This window comes from Macrotis lagotis, chromosome 3, assembly GCF_037893015.1.
Source record: "Macrotis lagotis isolate mMagLag1 chromosome 3, bilby.v1.9.chrom.fasta, whole genome shotgun sequence".
NCBI lineage: Eukaryota > Metazoa > Chordata > Mammalia > Peramelemorphia > Peramelidae > Macrotis > Macrotis lagotis.
Genome location: NC_133660.1, coordinates 258078243 through 258095770, shown reverse-complemented (window position 1 = coordinate 258095770; position 17528 = coordinate 258078243). Strand labels below are relative to the sequence as shown.

General features: G+C 41.0%; 1 protein-coding gene across 1 annotated transcript in view; it reads right to left on the bottom strand.

The window, feature by feature from the left end:
• Window positions 1-17528, bottom strand: part of KIAA1549L (KIAA1549 like) — a 146532-nt gene that overhangs the window by 29977 nt on the left and 99027 nt on the right. The window contains exons 9-11 of the mRNA XM_074231612.1: window positions 13901-14052; window positions 10717-10888; window positions 4696-4859 (exon numbers count right to left, since the gene is read on the bottom strand). Coding sequence (XP_074087713.1) covers window positions 4696-4859; window positions 10717-10888; window positions 13901-14052 — 488 coding nt within the window. The remainder of the gene's footprint in view (window positions 1-4695; window positions 4860-10716; window positions 10889-13900; window positions 14053-17528) is intronic.

Here is a 17528-nt window from a genome sequence, read left to right as displayed (position 1 = left end):
AGAGAGGGAGAGAGAGAGACAGAAAGAGAGGGGGAGAAGAGAGAGAGAGAGAGAGAGAGAGAGAGAGAGAGAGAGAGAGAGAGAGACAGAAAATTGGGGGGAGAGAGAGAGAGACAGAGACAGAGATACATAGACATAAGGTTCCTAAAGAATTGAGATTGGATGGGGATCATGATGGGTCTCCTGGATGAGGTAGCACTTGAACTGTATCTTGAAAGAAGGTAAGAATTCTAAGAAGCAGAAGGGAGGGAGGAAGGTATGGGGATAGCCTATACAAAATAAGGAGATGGAAGATGGAAGGTTGTTTGCCAGAATAGCTAAGTTGGTTCAAAAAGAATGAATTATTTTTAAAAAAAGAATGGGAGACAATTGGGATGTTTTATGACCCCGGAAGACTTACAAATCAAAGGAAGGGGCAAAAAAATGACCTTGAACAAAAGGAAAGAGGGTAAAAAGCACTAAAATTGGACCTGCTATCACAATTTCCCATCCTAATATGAAGAGTACCATGAATCACATCATTATTGCGTGCACTGTTACACATACTACCTTGTCTCTGAAGATGGGTGCAGATGATCACGCCCATTAGATCAGGTGAGCCTGGCCACAGATCCCAGGAAAGGCACACTAACCTTCTCTGTCCAATACCTTCTGTTTAGGATGATTGGGCCAGCAGGGAGAACCCGATGGTCCCAAGGAACTCTGGCAGTGAGGTTGAGGTTACCCAGATGCCTCTGGCATCCTCCCCCGGGGCCTACGGAATAACATGGAAGGCAAACTTTCCCCTTCCCTTCCATCCTTTTGTCACTAATTGAATTCTGTTCACACAGGCAGGACTGTGGGAAGCAATGTAGGCAGCTGGTTCTTTTCTGAAGGGCTGCAGTGCTGCACACTCCATTGCAACAGCCATAAGACTGCAGTAAAAAAAAAAAAAATTTAAAAAAAAGAAGCCCTAAGCCAGCTCCAGTGGTCTGGCTTTCCCTGATAGGGAGCATTGGAAATCGAAGTGGCTATCTCAGCCCTCCTCCAAGGACAAACTAGTTCAATTTTGCTCAAAACTCTTCACGAGGGAAATCCATGTGGATGTGCCTGCTTCCAAGAGAGCCCAGGCCAGGAGATCATCGAGCACAGTGGCCAGGAGAGATAGGATAGAGATACCTGGGCAAATGCAGTCCGTTCCAAGGACATCTCTAGCACAGATTTTAGGCCATTAGGCATGCAAAGGATCACCAAGTATCCTCTAAGCTAAGACAGCTTTTAAATGTAGAGATCATTTATCCAAGGCATCCTGGGCAGGTGCAGGAAGAGGCATGCAAAAGATCACCAGATATTCTCTTCGCTAACGTATCTTTTAAAGTAGGGATCGTTTATCTGAGGCATCTTGGGAAGGCGCAGGAGCCAAGCTGAGCTGAGAATGGGATACCACTTCTTGAAAGTTTTCCCTTTTTTTCTGTTGGGTTCTAAATGACACCTGCTAAATAAGACCATATAATCATACCCCCCCCCCCCCGCCCAGCTTCTCTAGTTCAACCTGCTTATTTTACAGACAAGGAAAAAAATGCATTTAATAGACAAATCACAAAGATAATAAGGGGTAGAGTCTAGATTTGAACCCAGAGTCCTTGGAATTTAATTCTAATACTCTTTCCACTGAACTAGAAAGCCTCTATAGTAACTGGGTTTTTTGTTTTTGTTTTTGTTTTTGTTTTTGTTTTTGTTTTTAGTTTTTGCAAGGCAATGGGGTTAAGTGGTTTGCCCAAGGCCACACAGCTAGGTCATTATTAAGTGTCTGAGGTCAGATTTGAACTCAGGTCCTCCTGACTCCAGAGCCAGTGCTCTATCCACTGCACCATCTAGCCGCCCCTCTCTATATTAACTGTTGCAGAGAACAGTGGTCTTCCCAGTGAGATTATTCAGAAGCAGGAACTGGTATGATAGGGTAGAAGGGACAACTGACCACATGGACCAGATATCAGGACTCACCTTAGTATAGCCCCAACCCTGTCATTTCTTCAGTTCGATTCAATTCAATTCAACAAGCATTCATTAGGTGCCTGAGTCGGCCAGTATGAGATAATGGATAGCATGTTACCTGAAGTCAGGAAGAACCAGGGTTCAAATCCTGCTTCTGAAATATACTGTCTTTGTGACCCTGGACAAGTCGCTTAATCTGTTAGTGTCCCCAGGAAGCTCTCAGTTATAGATCTGTACTAGTTAAGTTTATTCACCAGCAAAAGGAAGGAAGGAACAAACAAAGAAAGAAACAGAGTGAGAAAGAAAAAGAGGAAAGAGGAAGAAAAGAAAGAAGAGAGCTAAGTATCTGGTTATGGGCTAGGAGCAGGAGTGGGGGCAACTGTCACACCATCACACAGATATGTCAAAATGTCCACAGATAGACAGTTAAAAACTAAACAAAGCAATCTTGGGGGGAGGGGAAGCACTGAAAACTAGGAGGGAATGGGAAGGTTTCTTGTAGGAAATAGCCTGAAGGTAGAGACGCAGGCAGAGATGAAGACAAAAGGCATCACAGAGTCCAGTTAGCTTTATGATCTTAAGGAAGTGAGCACCTCTGTAAAATCAGAAGGTTAGAGGACCACTAAGGTCACCTCTGGCTCTCACATTTTATGATGTTATGTTTCTAGTTCCTTGGGGCTTCAATTAATCAATCAGCCAAAGCTGTGTTAACTTCTGACCTCATAGATCTTAGTCCCAATGGTAGGAAAAAGTCACAAAAATGGTTTTGCATAAGGTTTTTTGGTTGAACAGACAACAGATGGAGGCTTTTCCAAAGGGGAATGTGGAAAGCCTGGTGCTATTGGCATCACTCCCAGAGAGGATAACAGGCCTATGGAGGTACCCTCTTCCCCATCACCCTTCCTCATCTATATCAGTTGCTTTGGTCCAAGATGCTCCTGAGTATCTTTCTCCTCGGACGAGAGAATTGACTCAACACTGAGACCCAAGGCAGAGTTGACATGCTGGGGTTTTAACCAACAGCTTGAAACTCACTATCTTTCCTATGCCTCATGGATAATTCTCCCTTTCCCCTTCCCCTACACAATACCCTTTGCTTTCCACCTCTTGCTCAGGAATTGATCCTCAAATCAATATTACTATTACTACTGTGAAGGTTATAACAATCTTCTTGCCCTATGGCTCTACTCTGTGAACTACAGGCTGACCAGGTTGAAAGTCTCTTTCCTGGCTCCCTCTCTCCTCTCCCTTTAACCCATTCCTACCATATATACCCCTTTAACCCTCCCATCCATATAACAGTCTACCTTTAACTTCTATTGTGCTCTATGGAATTCCATTCTATTACTCATAAGCCACCCTTGATATTAGACCTATGCTCTCCCCTTCCCAGAAATGACTTTTCTATTTATTTTTTTATTAAATTTTTCTTTGTACAAGTTTTTTCTCCCATGGAATATAAATTCCTTAAAGACAAAGACTGCTTCATTTTTGTGTCTGCAATCTGGCCATGACCAGCACAAAAAAGGACATAATAGACATTTAACAAACTCAACTGAGCTGAATTGAATTTAATAGAACTGAATTAAATGGAAAAAAATATCTGAAATGACAGTTGCTTTGGTCCAAGATTCTCTTGAGCATCTTCTTCCTTGGCTGAGGGAACCGACTCAACACTGAGACCCAAGGCAGAGCTGACGTGCTGGGGTTTTAACCAACGACTTGAAACCCACTATCTTTCCTACTCCTCATGGATAATTCTCCCTTTTCCCTTCCCCTACACAATACCCTTTGCTTTCCACCTCTTGCTCAGCAATTGATCCTCCAATCAATATTACCATTACTACTGTGAAGGTTATAACAATCTTCTTGCCCCATGGCTCTACTCTGTGAGTTACAGGCTAATCAGGTTGAAAGTCTCTTTCCTGGCTCCCTCTTTCCTCTCCCTTTGACCCATACCACCCATATAACTTTATTTTTATTATATTTTTATTTTAAGGCAATGGGGTTAAGAGTGACTTGCCCAAGGTCACACAGCTAGGCAATTATGAAGTGTCTGAAGCCACATTTGAACTAAGGTCCTCCTGATTCCAGGGCTGGTGCTCTATCCATTGCACCACCTAGCTGCACCCCCTCCCCCCACATATAATTTTAACAGAAATACCTTGGAAAAGTGCAAAGAATACTGGACCTTAGGACAAAGACTTGGGTTAGAATCCCGTCTCTGACATTAGTGGGCAGCAGAAACCTGATTTCAAATCCCAGTTCTGCCACTTACTACTTGTGTGACCTTGGGTAAGTCACTTTGTCAACCTGAGCCACAGTTTCCTCATATGTAAAGATGAGGGGGTTAGACTAGATGATTCCCATCCAACTTGGGATCTATGATTCTAAAATCCTTTTCCCTGTTCAGCCCTCCAAGGTTCTCACCTAAATGTTCAGTTCTGTTTATATGTTATCTTACCCCATGAGAATGTAAGCTCCTTGAGGGAAGGGACTGTCTTTCTTTTTCTATATTTGTATTCTTAAAGAATTTAACCCAGAGTCTGTAAAAGAGTGAACACTTAATAAATCCTTTTAACTTGACATCCAATGTTCTGAGTAAGTTCTCTTCCAGTTCTGATAGTCTATGACTCTGAGAAGAAATGTCTTACTCCCCTCCCTGAATCCCCAAAGGGTATTTCCAAAGACAATTAAATGAAAGGGTCAAATCCCACTTACTTTTGCCCTCTGAGGCAGGTTCATCATGGTGTCTGGCTTGAAGTCATTCTTGTTCTTCCTGCAGAGCACGGCTGTAATGATGATGATGATCACGGTGACCACAGCAATGGGTGCCAGAACGGCAGCAATGATCCACAGGTTGTTGGGAGGGTTTTTAACCACCGCTAAAGCAAAACAAAACAAGATAAAAACAACAGCACCAAGGCAGAATCAAGAGTGAGGAACCTATGTTGAGGAAAACTCAATCAAACAACTCCCCAAGAGGAAGCCCACAATCAGCAGTGAGAGGAAAACCCTTCTTTTCCCAGGAGGATGCCAGAAACAGAAGATGAGGATACAACTGTGAAGCGTCGAAATAGGCAGTAAGAGACAACCTTTCCATTAGCCAAGATCTAATATGAAGGCAGAGTAAGATTCTGTGAACTCAACAGATGAGTAATCATAATATTAACTTTGGAAAACAACTCATTAGACAGTGTGTATCCATTGACATTTAAATGCTTGTTCCTATTGTGGTTATGACCAAATATTTGTATTTTAGTTTTACAGCATGAATACAAAATAATTTAGTTTTCTATAGATAGTCTATAGACTCATCTTTGGAAAATGAGAGTCAATATGGCCCAGTAAGTAGAAAACTGGATTCAGAGCTATAAAGAGCTAGTTCAACTCCTGCTTCTGACCCATTGGCTGCATTAGCCTGGATGAGTTACTTGACATCTTAGAAGGCAGTTCTCTACAAGTTGCAAAGAAAAGGTGGACCTGCATTGAGAGAGTAACCATTTGGGAATTACCTATGCCAATAAAATCACAATTCTTATCCCTATAGTTCCTAACCTGGAATTCACATACTTGTGTTTTTTGGGTTTATATTATTTTTTTGACACAATCAAAGTTAAGTGACTTGCCCAGAGTCATACAACTAGTGTCACGTGTCTGAGCTGAATTCATGTGAAGTCAGGTCCATGTTTTTTAAATATAGTTTTATAACATTTTCAATATAATTAACTTCCTTTGTCATCCTATGTATTTTCAAAAATATTTTTGGATTTCAAAACAGTCTTCTAGCTTACAAGAAATAGTGAAAAGTGAAATGAGTAGAACCAAGAGAACATTGTCTACAATAATAGCAATAGGGATGGCTAAATGAATGCATACGTAACTATTTAAATCAACTCCAAAGGACTTAAGAAAGAATATAGTATCCACCTCCAAAGAAAGAACTGATATATAACTTAAAATGGAACAAAATATAAATTACAAAAATAAAAACAATATTCTGAGAAGGGGTCCATAGGCTTCACCAGATTTCCCAAGAGGTCTACGACATGAAAAATGTTAAAGATCCAAATTCTAGATAGTTAAATGTTTCCTTTATGGACTACATTATAAAAATTCTTTTTATGTATGAACATATATATTCCAAGAACAGAAAAATAGGGCTGCATTTGAAGCCATGCATATCTATTTCATACAGCTTGTTTATTTTGTAGTAAATATTAAATTTAACAGTGAACTATATATTTTGACAAGGGGAAAAATAATGCATAGTGGTGTTGAGAATAAGACACCAATAATATTTTATTTCTTTAGCAAGCCACTGGGCCATTGTTTTGATTCATCCTCCTTATCTTTACATGCTATATTTCATCTTGTTACCATATAAGTAATCTCTTCACCTCTATTTACATTGAGATGGAATGGATTCATTTTCTGCACACTGGTCAATCGTCTTTTAAAACTCCTATGAGCAAGGTCAGGGCAATGAAAATGATCCAACATCTATGTATTTATTGGTATAATCACCTGAAGGGATAAAGTTCTAGGCAAAAGTCAAGGTGGCTGGAGCCAATCTAATTTACAAGAGTTTCATCATTTAAGTTGGAAATCAAGTTAATATTTATGATCAGAGAGGGAAAAAATCAAGTTTTTTGAGCAGAAAAGAATGAAAATATAATTTAATCAAAAATCCTCCCAGGTCAGAGGAGACATTCCTTAGCTTAGACTTCAAATTCTTCTTGGGAGGCCTTGGGAGGCCTGCTTGACCTCTGCAAGTGTATGTCTTGCTATATTCATCCTGGTGCTCAATGCGTACATCAAAATGGATTATTTTCCATCTCCAGTGTGTATTCCACACTCACTCAGCTCTGCATCTTTGCTCATCCAGTTTCTTGAACCTGGAATGTTCTCCCTACCATCTCTCTGCCTCTTAGAAATCCTCGCCAAGCTCTGGTTCAAAGATCACTTCTTCCGTGAAGGCTTCCCCAGTTTCCACCTTGAATCCTTGAATTCCAAAAGAACTTTGCTTTCCTCCTGTTCTATTTGTATCACTTTTATTTCCATTTGTTATGAAACCTAGTTAGACTAGAAGCTCTATGAAGAAGTGGCTTGCCCAAGGCCACACAGTTAGGTAATTATTAACTGTCTGAGACCAGATTTGAACCCAGGTACTCCTGACTTCAAGGCCGGTGCTTTATCCACTATGCCACCTAGCAGCCCCGACTTTTTCTTTTTTGCTGGACTGGCTTGGATCACATTGGTACAGGACCTTTGGTTGAGAAAACAACCTTGCCAAAGGGGAACAATATATCATGTACAATTTAGAGTCCAAGAGAGCTATCTGGGGCCACTGGGAAGTCGAGTAACTTACCCAGTCTCCCACAGATAGAATGCGTCATAAATGGGATTTGAATGTCATGCCTTTTAAAACTTTACCTAACACCATTCATTGTATGCAACAGGTGCTTACTGATGTTTGTTCTTCATTCTCAAAGAAGATCATGGCATCAGAGAGATGATACTATGCCATGCAAGTGAATTGGATTGGAGTGAGGGGGCGCTGTGCTAAGTCACCAGTCTCACTTTCTCCTCTCCTGGGTCCAGTGGCCAGATAGGAATCAGGATGACTGGAGATGGCCCTGGATTTACAGCAATTAAGAGTGAGTGACTTGCCCAAGGTCACACAGCTAATAAGTGTCTGAGGCCAGATTTGAACGACGACCTCCTGACTTCAGGGCAGGCACTCTACTATCCAGCTGGTGCTTTAATAAATAATTTCTGAAAATGAAGATGAATAAAAGTATGGGAAGGCTTTTATGAACTGATGCAAAGAAAGTAAAGGAAAACCATAAAAAACAACATACACAATGACTCAATTAATACAAATGGAAAAGATGAAAATATGAAATTGAATGTTGTGGAATGATTGTGACTACACTGATACTGAAGAACTCAGAAGTACCCAGAAAAAGAAGAAGAGACTCTCCATGGCAGAGGTGAAGGGTTATGCTTATGGAACATCATGCGTAGCCTTTTTCTAGATGTTGGGTAACGTGCTTGGTCTGTTCACTTTTTCTTTCTTTTCTGGACTTTATGACAAGGGATGGCTCTCCATGGAAGCAGAAGGGGATAGGAACTAGGTCTGTAATTTTCTTGGTATAGGAACCTGCTGGGTGGGGAAATTCCTTCTAATCAATTCAAGTGAACACCTTCTCTGCATCTCATAGTCTTAGAAAAGTTCCTAGGGTATTGAGAGAGAGGCTCAATCTATTATCATACATTTAATATGCATAAAATCAGAGCCATGACTTGAATCCAGATCTTCTCAGCTTCAAGGCCAGGCCTTTATTTACCAAGCAGGACTTCTTGTTCAGGGACAAGAAGAGTAATATATGTGGAAATGAAGGTAATAAACAAAAGTTATCAATAAAATTTTAAAGGTTGGTTTTTTTTTTTTGCAAGGCAATGGGGTTAAGTGGCTTGCCCAAGGCCATACCACTAGGTAATTATGAAGTGTCTGAGGCCGGATTTGAACTCAGGTACTCCTGACTCCAGGGCCAGTACTCTATCCACTGCACCGCCTAGCCACCCCATTTTTTAAATGTAGAGTACATATTTGAGACAGAGAACCTAAAATAATTATTCTTGTGAATGAATTAATTATCGTCCTTTCTTGTCCTTGTTTGTTGCAATAGTTATTATATAAACATTTTTAAGGTCTATTATGATCAAGGCAAAGAAAATCCATGCCATGGTTTTTTAAAGACATTGTCCGAGGAGTCCCTAAGCCAGAGGTTCTTAAGCTTTGTTTATTTTGAATCACACTGATATTTGATGAAGCCTTTGGATGCTTTCTTAGAAGACATACAGGATTACAAAGGGAACCAATAATATTGAAATATAATTATCAGAATATTAAAAGAAACAAGTGAATAGGCCCCAAGTTCATTCTTTTTTGTTTGTTTTTATAAGGTAATGGGGTTAAGTGACTTGTCCAAAGTCACATAGCTAGCAAATATTATGTGTCTGGGGTCACATTTGAACTCAGGTCCTCCAGACATCAGGGTCAATTCTTTATCCACTGTATCACCTAGCTGCCCCTAGTCTCCAAGTTCAGAACCCTCAACTTAGGGGGTCTAGACTTGATGCCATTTAGCATCTGTAACCCTATGAATTATGTTTCTGTATTAGACTGAAGACTTTTGGGGAGACCTTTCATGATTTTGAAAGTGGGATGACCCTGACCTCTCATCCAAGGGTTAACCCTTGGTCATAAGCAGAGGTGAAGGGTTATCCTTATGGAACATCATACATAGCCTTATTCTCACTCTATGTTGGGTAATATGATTGGTCTGTTCACTTTTTCTTTCTTTTTTTGGACTTTATAAGGGAGTTTAGCAGAAATTAAATGTTCAATTAGCTACCCACCCATCCACCCAATCAAAAAACATTCATGAAATCCCTACTAAGGCCCCAGCATTATGCTAGGAGATGGGGATAAAAACTAAAAATTTTAACAGTTCATTACCCTCAAAGAGCTTATGGCACAACCAGGGGAAACATATCCATAAATTTTATTTGCCACCAGATTGCTGTTTACTTATTTCAGTCATGTCTGCCTCTTCCTGACTCCATTAGGAATTTTCTTGGCAAAAATACTGGAGTGGTTTGCCATTTCCTATTCCAGTTCATTTTTCAGAGAAGGAAACTGAGGTAAATAGAGTAAAGTGATTTGCCCAGGCTGACACAGCTAGCACATATCTTTATGATGCCCCACTCAAGATATACTCATCATTGGAAACTCATCATCATGAAGACTTCCAACTTTACCACTGGATACCTCAAGAGTACCCTCATTTTCTCCTGCTCCTCCATATTAAATTGTAAGCTCCTTGAGGGCAAGGTTTGTTTTTTTCTTATTTGTATCACCAGCATTTTGCACAATCCTTAGCACATAATAATTGCTTTAAAATGTTGATCATATCATACATATATGGGGATATACAAAAAAGGATACTCTATACTAAGTAGTAAATTGTATCAATGAAATAATAATCTGGCAACAAGGGTTCATTAGCTGCTGGAAGAATTAGGTAAAGCTTCACAAAAGCTGAACTAAATCAACCAAGGTCAACACTGACCTTGGGTTGACGATTTGTAAAAAAGGAATTTAAAAGATTCTTAGGGCAAAAGTGAATTTTTACAGAGGAGTTTTTCTTTTGAAACCCCATGAGAACAGAGTTTATGCAGCAATCTCAGCTCAGGGAAAAAAAAGTGACAGCTTCTATTTAGAGACTTCTGTGAGTATCACATTTTCACTTAGGCAAGAAATCGGAGTCGCCACCGCCATGCCCAGAGAGTCTGGTGCCAGCAGGCCCTTGCCCTGCGTGGGAGAGGAAATCTCTTGGGGAGAATCAATCAACCTGAATTCACCTGGCTCACTAGAATCAGGGCTATTTCAGTGTTTGCCAGATTTGCCGCAGAGAAGCACAGGCCAAGGCTGGAGGTGATTATAAAGCAAAAGTCGACATTAAAATCATCATTCATCAGCCATTGACATCTTTTCTCCTGTTCCATCCAGCCCTCCAACCCCCATTCTCCCTCTCCCATCCATAGCAGAAATAAGAGTTATCTACCTGATTTTTAAATTAGAGGGCCCATTAACCCTGCTCTGAAGAAGAACTTTTCCTTTTTAGGAGACCTGAAATTGTAAACATAGGGAATGTTTTTTAAAGTTCTTACGATCAGCTTGTAGAAGGACTACGTGGTGCAAGGTCAAAGCCATCCTCTGGGAATCAATGGTGCTCAAGATCTTGGCGGCCGCTGTCCCCAGCAAAGGCTTCCCATTGTGCAGTGTGTAGTATGTCAGTTCTGCAGGATCCTTGGGTCCCGGGACACGTTGCATCTTCACCATCTTTCAGAAAGAAAAGTCCCATCTTTAGGTTGTGGCTTTATTAGACTAGATAGTCTCACTACCTCGCTGCTGATGCCTGCAATGACTGTGGAAACACTGTTTTAAAAGCCGGGTCATATCTATTGGGGAAAGCAGGTTAGTTTGAGAATTTGATTTGAATCTCATTTATATCCATAGGCTTCTTGGAAGACTCTGGCCAATCCCTCCTTCCCTCCTGTAGGTCTCAGGATCTCATCTGTTATATGATCATATGAGACAAGAGATCCTCCAGAGGTTTGCTTTTAATCTGACACAGATCAGCTCCTGAGGTCTTATATAGTTCCCTCACACCACACTGCCCTCAAAAGTTAATACATCAAGGAACCGATTAATGCAAATAATGAATGCTGTTTGGTGGTTGCATGGATTCATATTTGCGTTTCTCCAGGGTTATAATAATATAATTTCAATCATTGGTTCCAGTCATATGGGAATATACAGTGAAGATTAAAATAATGTGACCACTCCATGTGGTTCACTAGTCACACAAATCGGAACTTTCCTGTATCTCTTGGGTGTCACAGTGGATGGGGTGTTGAGCCTGGAGGCAGGAAAATCTGAGTTCAAATCCAGTCTAAGATATTTATTGCCTTGGTGACCTTGGGCAAATCTCTTCACTGTATTTGCCTCATTTTTCTTATCTATAAAATGAGTTGGAGAAGAAAATGGCAAACCTGTCTAGTATCTTTGCAAGAAAATCCCATATAGGATCATGCAGAGTTGTGCACAATAGAAATGAATGAACAAGAAGCTGTATCTGCAGAGTGAATGAGAAGGCACTATGCATGTGTGTGTGTGTGTGTGTGTGTGTGTGTGTGTATGTGAATATATGTGGGGGCATATGTGCATGCATGAGCATCATATATATGTCTATGAGTAGATATCGTGTGTGCATGAATGTGAGTGTGCATGTGTGTATGTTTGTGTGTGTAAGTGTATGTATTTTAAAGCTTACTTTTGAACAAAATGTTTGGTCCAGATGGCATAGTGGATAGAGTACCAGCCCTGGAGTCAGGAGGACCTGAGTTCAAAACCAGCCTTAGATACTTGATATTTACTAGCTGTGTGACCTTGGGCAAGTCACTTAAACCCCCATTGCCTCACAGAAACAGTAACAGCAAAAAGTTTGATCCTGAATGGGAAACTCTGGCTTTTGTTGGGTCTGGACCCTTCTTTTGGTGTGGGGCACTCCCCTCACTGAAGATCCTAATAGCTTGATATCTTCATCAGTAAAAAGGGGCATGGATCTGATGATTCTAAGGTGCCTTCCACCTCTGTATCTAGGATCTTATAGAGAACTGTTCCCACATACTTCCTTGCACATAGTTGACACTTAATAAATGCTTATGGAATGATGGGAACACTAAAAAACTAAGTAACTTGGTTGCGGTCAAAGAGTTAGTATTGCTTAGAGACGGGGTTTGAACCCAGGTCTCTCCCTTAGTCATCCTCCATGAAGCCTCTTGGAAATACTGATATTCCCATCTTTTACAATTGCCAGCCATTGCGGCCCTGCTTTAAAATGAATTTCTATTTCACATGAGAATAATTCAAGGTGATTTAAGGGATAGGATTTATTTAAATATCATTTTTTTCCAATCAAAAAATAGATGAATCAAGGAGGTTTTCAAAGTAACAGAGACTCTTGATTTTCTAATCTTGGGACCTTGTGAACATTGACCCTTGCTAGCAAACAATATTAACTGGTGTTTTTATTGCACTATAGGGCTTGCAATGCATTTCATTTGATTCTCATGACAAACTCATGGGACAGAGGTGCATTTTTATATGTATTTTTCAGATGAGGAAACTGAAGCACAGAGAGGTGATATGTCTTATCCAGAGTCACCCAATTAGTAAGTCTCTGAGGCAGGATTAAAACTCAAATCTTGCTGATTTCAAGTCAACCATTCTACCCATTATGCCACCTCTCTGCCTCAGGACCTAGAATCATACCTTTAAGACTACAGATTTGTGAATGCAGAACTCATTCTTCCCAAAGACCACCCTTTCCATCCCAACTCCAATCCTTTTTCATTTTCTGGATTAAGAAGAAAGACCCAGGTATAATGCAACTCAGAGAATGAATGTGACTTGGGGTTCTGGGGCACGCCAATGATTCGGGGCTCCCACATGACTGGGCAGGTGGCAAAGAGGCTGCTGAATAATATTCCTCTATTTTTTGTTTCTCTAATAGCAAATTCTCTAGACCTATGACTCTTTGGAGGTCACTGGCACATTTGATATCAGAAACTTAGATTTATATCCCCCTCTCCTCTTCTCATAGTATCCCCTATACTTTTAAGATAGAGAGACAGAGACAGAGAGACAGAGAGACAGAGTGACAGAGAGACAGAGAAAGGGAAAGACCGAGAGAGGCAGATCAGAATAAAAATGACTAGATAAGCCCTTTAGAAATGCTAGTACAGGGGCAGCTAGGTGGTGCAGTGGATAAAGCACCAGCCCTGGAGTCGGGAGTACCTGGGTTCAAATCTGGTCTCAGACACTTAATAATTACCTAGCTGTGTGGCCCTGGGCAAGCCACTTAACCCCATTTGCCTTGAAAAAGAAAAAAAAAACCTGGAAATGCTAGTACAAAATTCTAGGATTACAAGATTTTGCTCAGTTAGGGCAGATCTCATTTCATGGACACAGGTGTGCAGGAGAGTTCTTGCTGCTGCTCCTCCTCCTCCCCCCTCCTCTTCTTCCTTCCTTCCTTCCTTCCTTCCTTCCTTCCTTCCTTCCTTCCTTCCTCCCTCCCTCCCTCCCTCCCTCCCCTCCTTCCTTCCTCCCTCCCTTCCCTGCCTCCTTCCTTCCCTCCCTCCCTCCTTCCTTCCTTCCTTCCTTCCTTCCTTCCTTCCTTCCTTCCTTCCTTCCTTCCTTCCTTCCTTCCTTCCTTCCTCTTTCTTTCTTATTAGGAAATGAATTTCCACAAACTTAATCTGACCCAAAAGGGTACTTCTTCCAACTCACCTGAACTGTGTAGCTCCCAAGAGTCGTGGCCCGCTTAAGCCGCCTGCCTTGTTGCTGGGACATCATAAACAGCTGGGCCAGCCGCTGTTCCATGACTCTGGCAAAACTCTGGTTGTTGTGTCCTACTAAGGTGTTGTCCACCCCTTGCAGAACTGTGGATGTAGAAAGAGGACAAGGGGGTTATATTGGGAGAACCTCTTTCTAAAGGAGTCCAAAGACCCTGCTTTGAGGGAGCACCCAAAGATCAGAGAGCCATAGGAAATGGTAATCAGATTATGTCATACCTCTAGAAGTAGACATGGCTCCCCAAACCATATATTCCAAGCTTCTCATGTTACAGATGAGGAAACTGAGACCCAGAGAGTCTATGTGATTTGTTCACAAAGCACATAGTTAAGTAGAGCTGAAATTTGAACTTAACTCTTCTGACTTTGAATATACCATTCTTCCCATTACACCAGCCAGTCATCAAAGGAGAAAACTCATGGTCTGCTATCACATTGCTTGGGTTGTGAGGTGGACAGGAGGAAGCTGATACCGTGCTTCTCCCTAAGCTCACTCCTGATGTCAACCCCCCAATACTCATGTGCAACAGACTATAAAAAGAACATGGAGTTTTTTTAGCAGAATCTAGGTCATTCTGGACATGGAGTAAGAGGTTCTACCTTCACTGCTTACTATCTGTGGGATCTTAAGCAGCTCACTCACTTCACTGTTTCCTTATCTGAATTCTTTCCAGCTTTTATATTCCAAGCTCTGACATTCATATGTTATCAATCAGCAAATCAAAAAAACATTTATTAAGCTCCTTTTATAAGCCAGACATTGTGCTAAGGGCCAGGGATATACAAAAAGACAAAAGACAGTCCCTGTTCTCAAGAAGCTTACCATTAAATAGGGAGACAATATGCAGACAAAAATATACCCCCATTCTAGCTCTAATATCCTACATTTTATGTTCTAACATCCTGTTTTCACTTTAAGTGATATAAGGTTCCTCCAAGCTCAAAATTCTTTTAACTGTGATTTCTGATCCTTGAAAGACTTTAGGGTAAAATTATAGACAACAGTAGAATATTCAAGAGGGGAGACACTGGCCCTCCCCAGGTCCCTGAAATTCCACTTGATATGTGGCCTCCTATCCCAGTCGCTATTTGGTTTTTTTCCCTTCTCAAGATGGTTTTGGAAGTGTTTTTTATACAAAACTTCATGCATAAGCATACAAAAAGAGTTGTGCCCAAATAAAAAATATCAAAGTTACATCTTGGTTCAAGAATTTATCCTATGAAGTCAGGGGTAGTTGCAATATTAGAGTTTCCCTTTTTTTTAGAATTGGTAATTATTTTGATGTTTTTGTAGCTCAACTTTTGAGGACATAGAAATAAGAATCTGGTTATATGGAAGAGTGTGGAGATAGATAGATAGCCAGATAGTTTTGTGTGTGTGTGTGTGTGTGTGTGTGTGTGTGTGTGTGTGTGTAATAGGATTCCCCTATTAGTTTAATAACAACCACCCACAGAAAGATTTTGAGAGCATACATAATATTAGTCATTTTTCAGTCGTATCTAACTCTTCATGAACCCATTTGGGGTTTTCTGGACAAAGATACTAAAGTAGTTAGCCATTGCCTCCTCCAGCTTCTTTTATAGATGAGAGGACTGAGGCAAACAGGGTTAAGTGACTTGCTCAAGGTTACCTAGTTAGTAGGTGTCCGAAGCTGTATTTGAACCCTGGTTTTCCTGACTCCAGGTCTGGCACCCTACCCACTGTGCCACCCAACTGCCCCTCTATATATTCATACATTTTAGGGCATTCTTTAAAATAGGGTTCCATCCACATACAGTCCTTATCCCATACACAAGCTGATCAGGTGACAGATTCTAGCAACATTGGGAGAAAGATATGTAAACAAGTTATGGAAGAAATAAAATCCACAGCTGGTCCCAGAAATTGCTTCCCTGAAAGCCACAGACACTGAGCTATCCCTGCTGAGAATATAATGTTCTTCTCTGTCTAGTTTCTGGATGTGGCTCCCAAGTAATCTGCCAGCTGGATCTCTACAAAGAAAGATAAAGGACTTCAGCCCCGTCTTTGGTACTTCAGTTTCTAGAAAAGCCCCTAAGAATTCCTCCTGCCTGCTGCAGTCATCAGTGGAGAAGGCAAGCCAATCTGTTGTGTGATGCTGGAGGAGAGTTTGGGTGCTTGCCTGGGTAGGGGAAGCTGTCACTCTGGGATAAGGGGAGTTTTCTCCAATGCCCTCCCTAGTGGAAATGCAAATTGGATCGATCTCCAAGGGATTGCTTAGTTGGCATCCTCAGGCTTTTCATGCTTCCAGGCTGCTAGGGAAGAATGGGAATGATCTGACAATGGAATATTGAGAGGTTTTGATTCTGCAGATTGGAAGCTGAGAATTATCTCTGTTTTAATTGACAAGCTAAAAATGGAGGGAACTATCTCTGAACCTCAAGAGAAAACCCCCATGTTGTCACTGCCTCCCATTGAGTACCCCAGAATGAAAATCTGGCCCATTACAGCCTACTGCAATGCTGCCATTAATTACAAGAATATCTTCCAGTGGTGTGCTGTATTGTCAGAACCCCCATGAGCAGAGGCAGAAATAACACAGGAGGCAAAGACCTTTGGACCAAGAAGCACATTTCCCTTCTTCCACACTCCTTCCATCCTTCTCTTCCACACAAGTGAGGCTGTAGCACCCTGATCCTCTTTGTCACATTCTCTAACTCTCTCCAGTTACAGTGATGGTGGAGCCTGGATACAACCACTTGGGCTCAGTAGTACCTCCCCCACTGGTATGTGAACCCTGTAAAATGATTCGCCCTTCAGCCAGGTTAATACCCATAAAAATGAGGTCTTCTTCAGTATGTATATATATATGTATGTATATATTATATCTTTGTTTATGTATGTTCATGCAAGCTTGTACAAAAATGAATGCATAAATATATAGCTGTGTGTGTGTGTGTGTGTGTGTGTGTGTGTGTGTGTGTGTGTGTATGACTTCATTTTGGCCCCAATTGAAAAATTAGGTGCAATAGGAAGGGAAACTTCAAAGAGGCAAGTGTAATCTTGATATTGGGATAAACTTCCTAAGTGGTCTCCAAATGTGTGTGACAGACTGCCTTAGAAGGGAATCTCTTCTCCTTAACTGGAAGTCACAAAAACCAGATGCTCAATGGTCACTTTATGAGGATAATGTTTGGGGAATGAAGGGGCTTCTGGAGTCAGCTGGAATAAACTCAGGAGATCCCATTTTTCAATCTGAGCACTGACACCTAGAAATTCAGTGAATATTATGAACCAGAGTTTGATTGATTGTTTTGATGTCTGGACTTTAGAAAAGTGATTAAGGGCGGCTAAGTGGTTAGAGCACCGGCCCTGGAGTCAGGAGTATATGAATTCAAGTCCGGCCTCAGACACTTAATAATTACCTAGCTGTGTGGCCTTGGGCAAGCCACTTAACCCCATTGCCTTTCAAAAACTAAAAAAAAGTGATTAGATATAATGTTGGCAATGTAGACTAAACTTAGAAGTATGTATGGGTGTGTTACTGTTGTTTTTCTGGGAGCTGGTTGCTAAACTTTCATCAGCATGCTCCTAGGAGCCACAA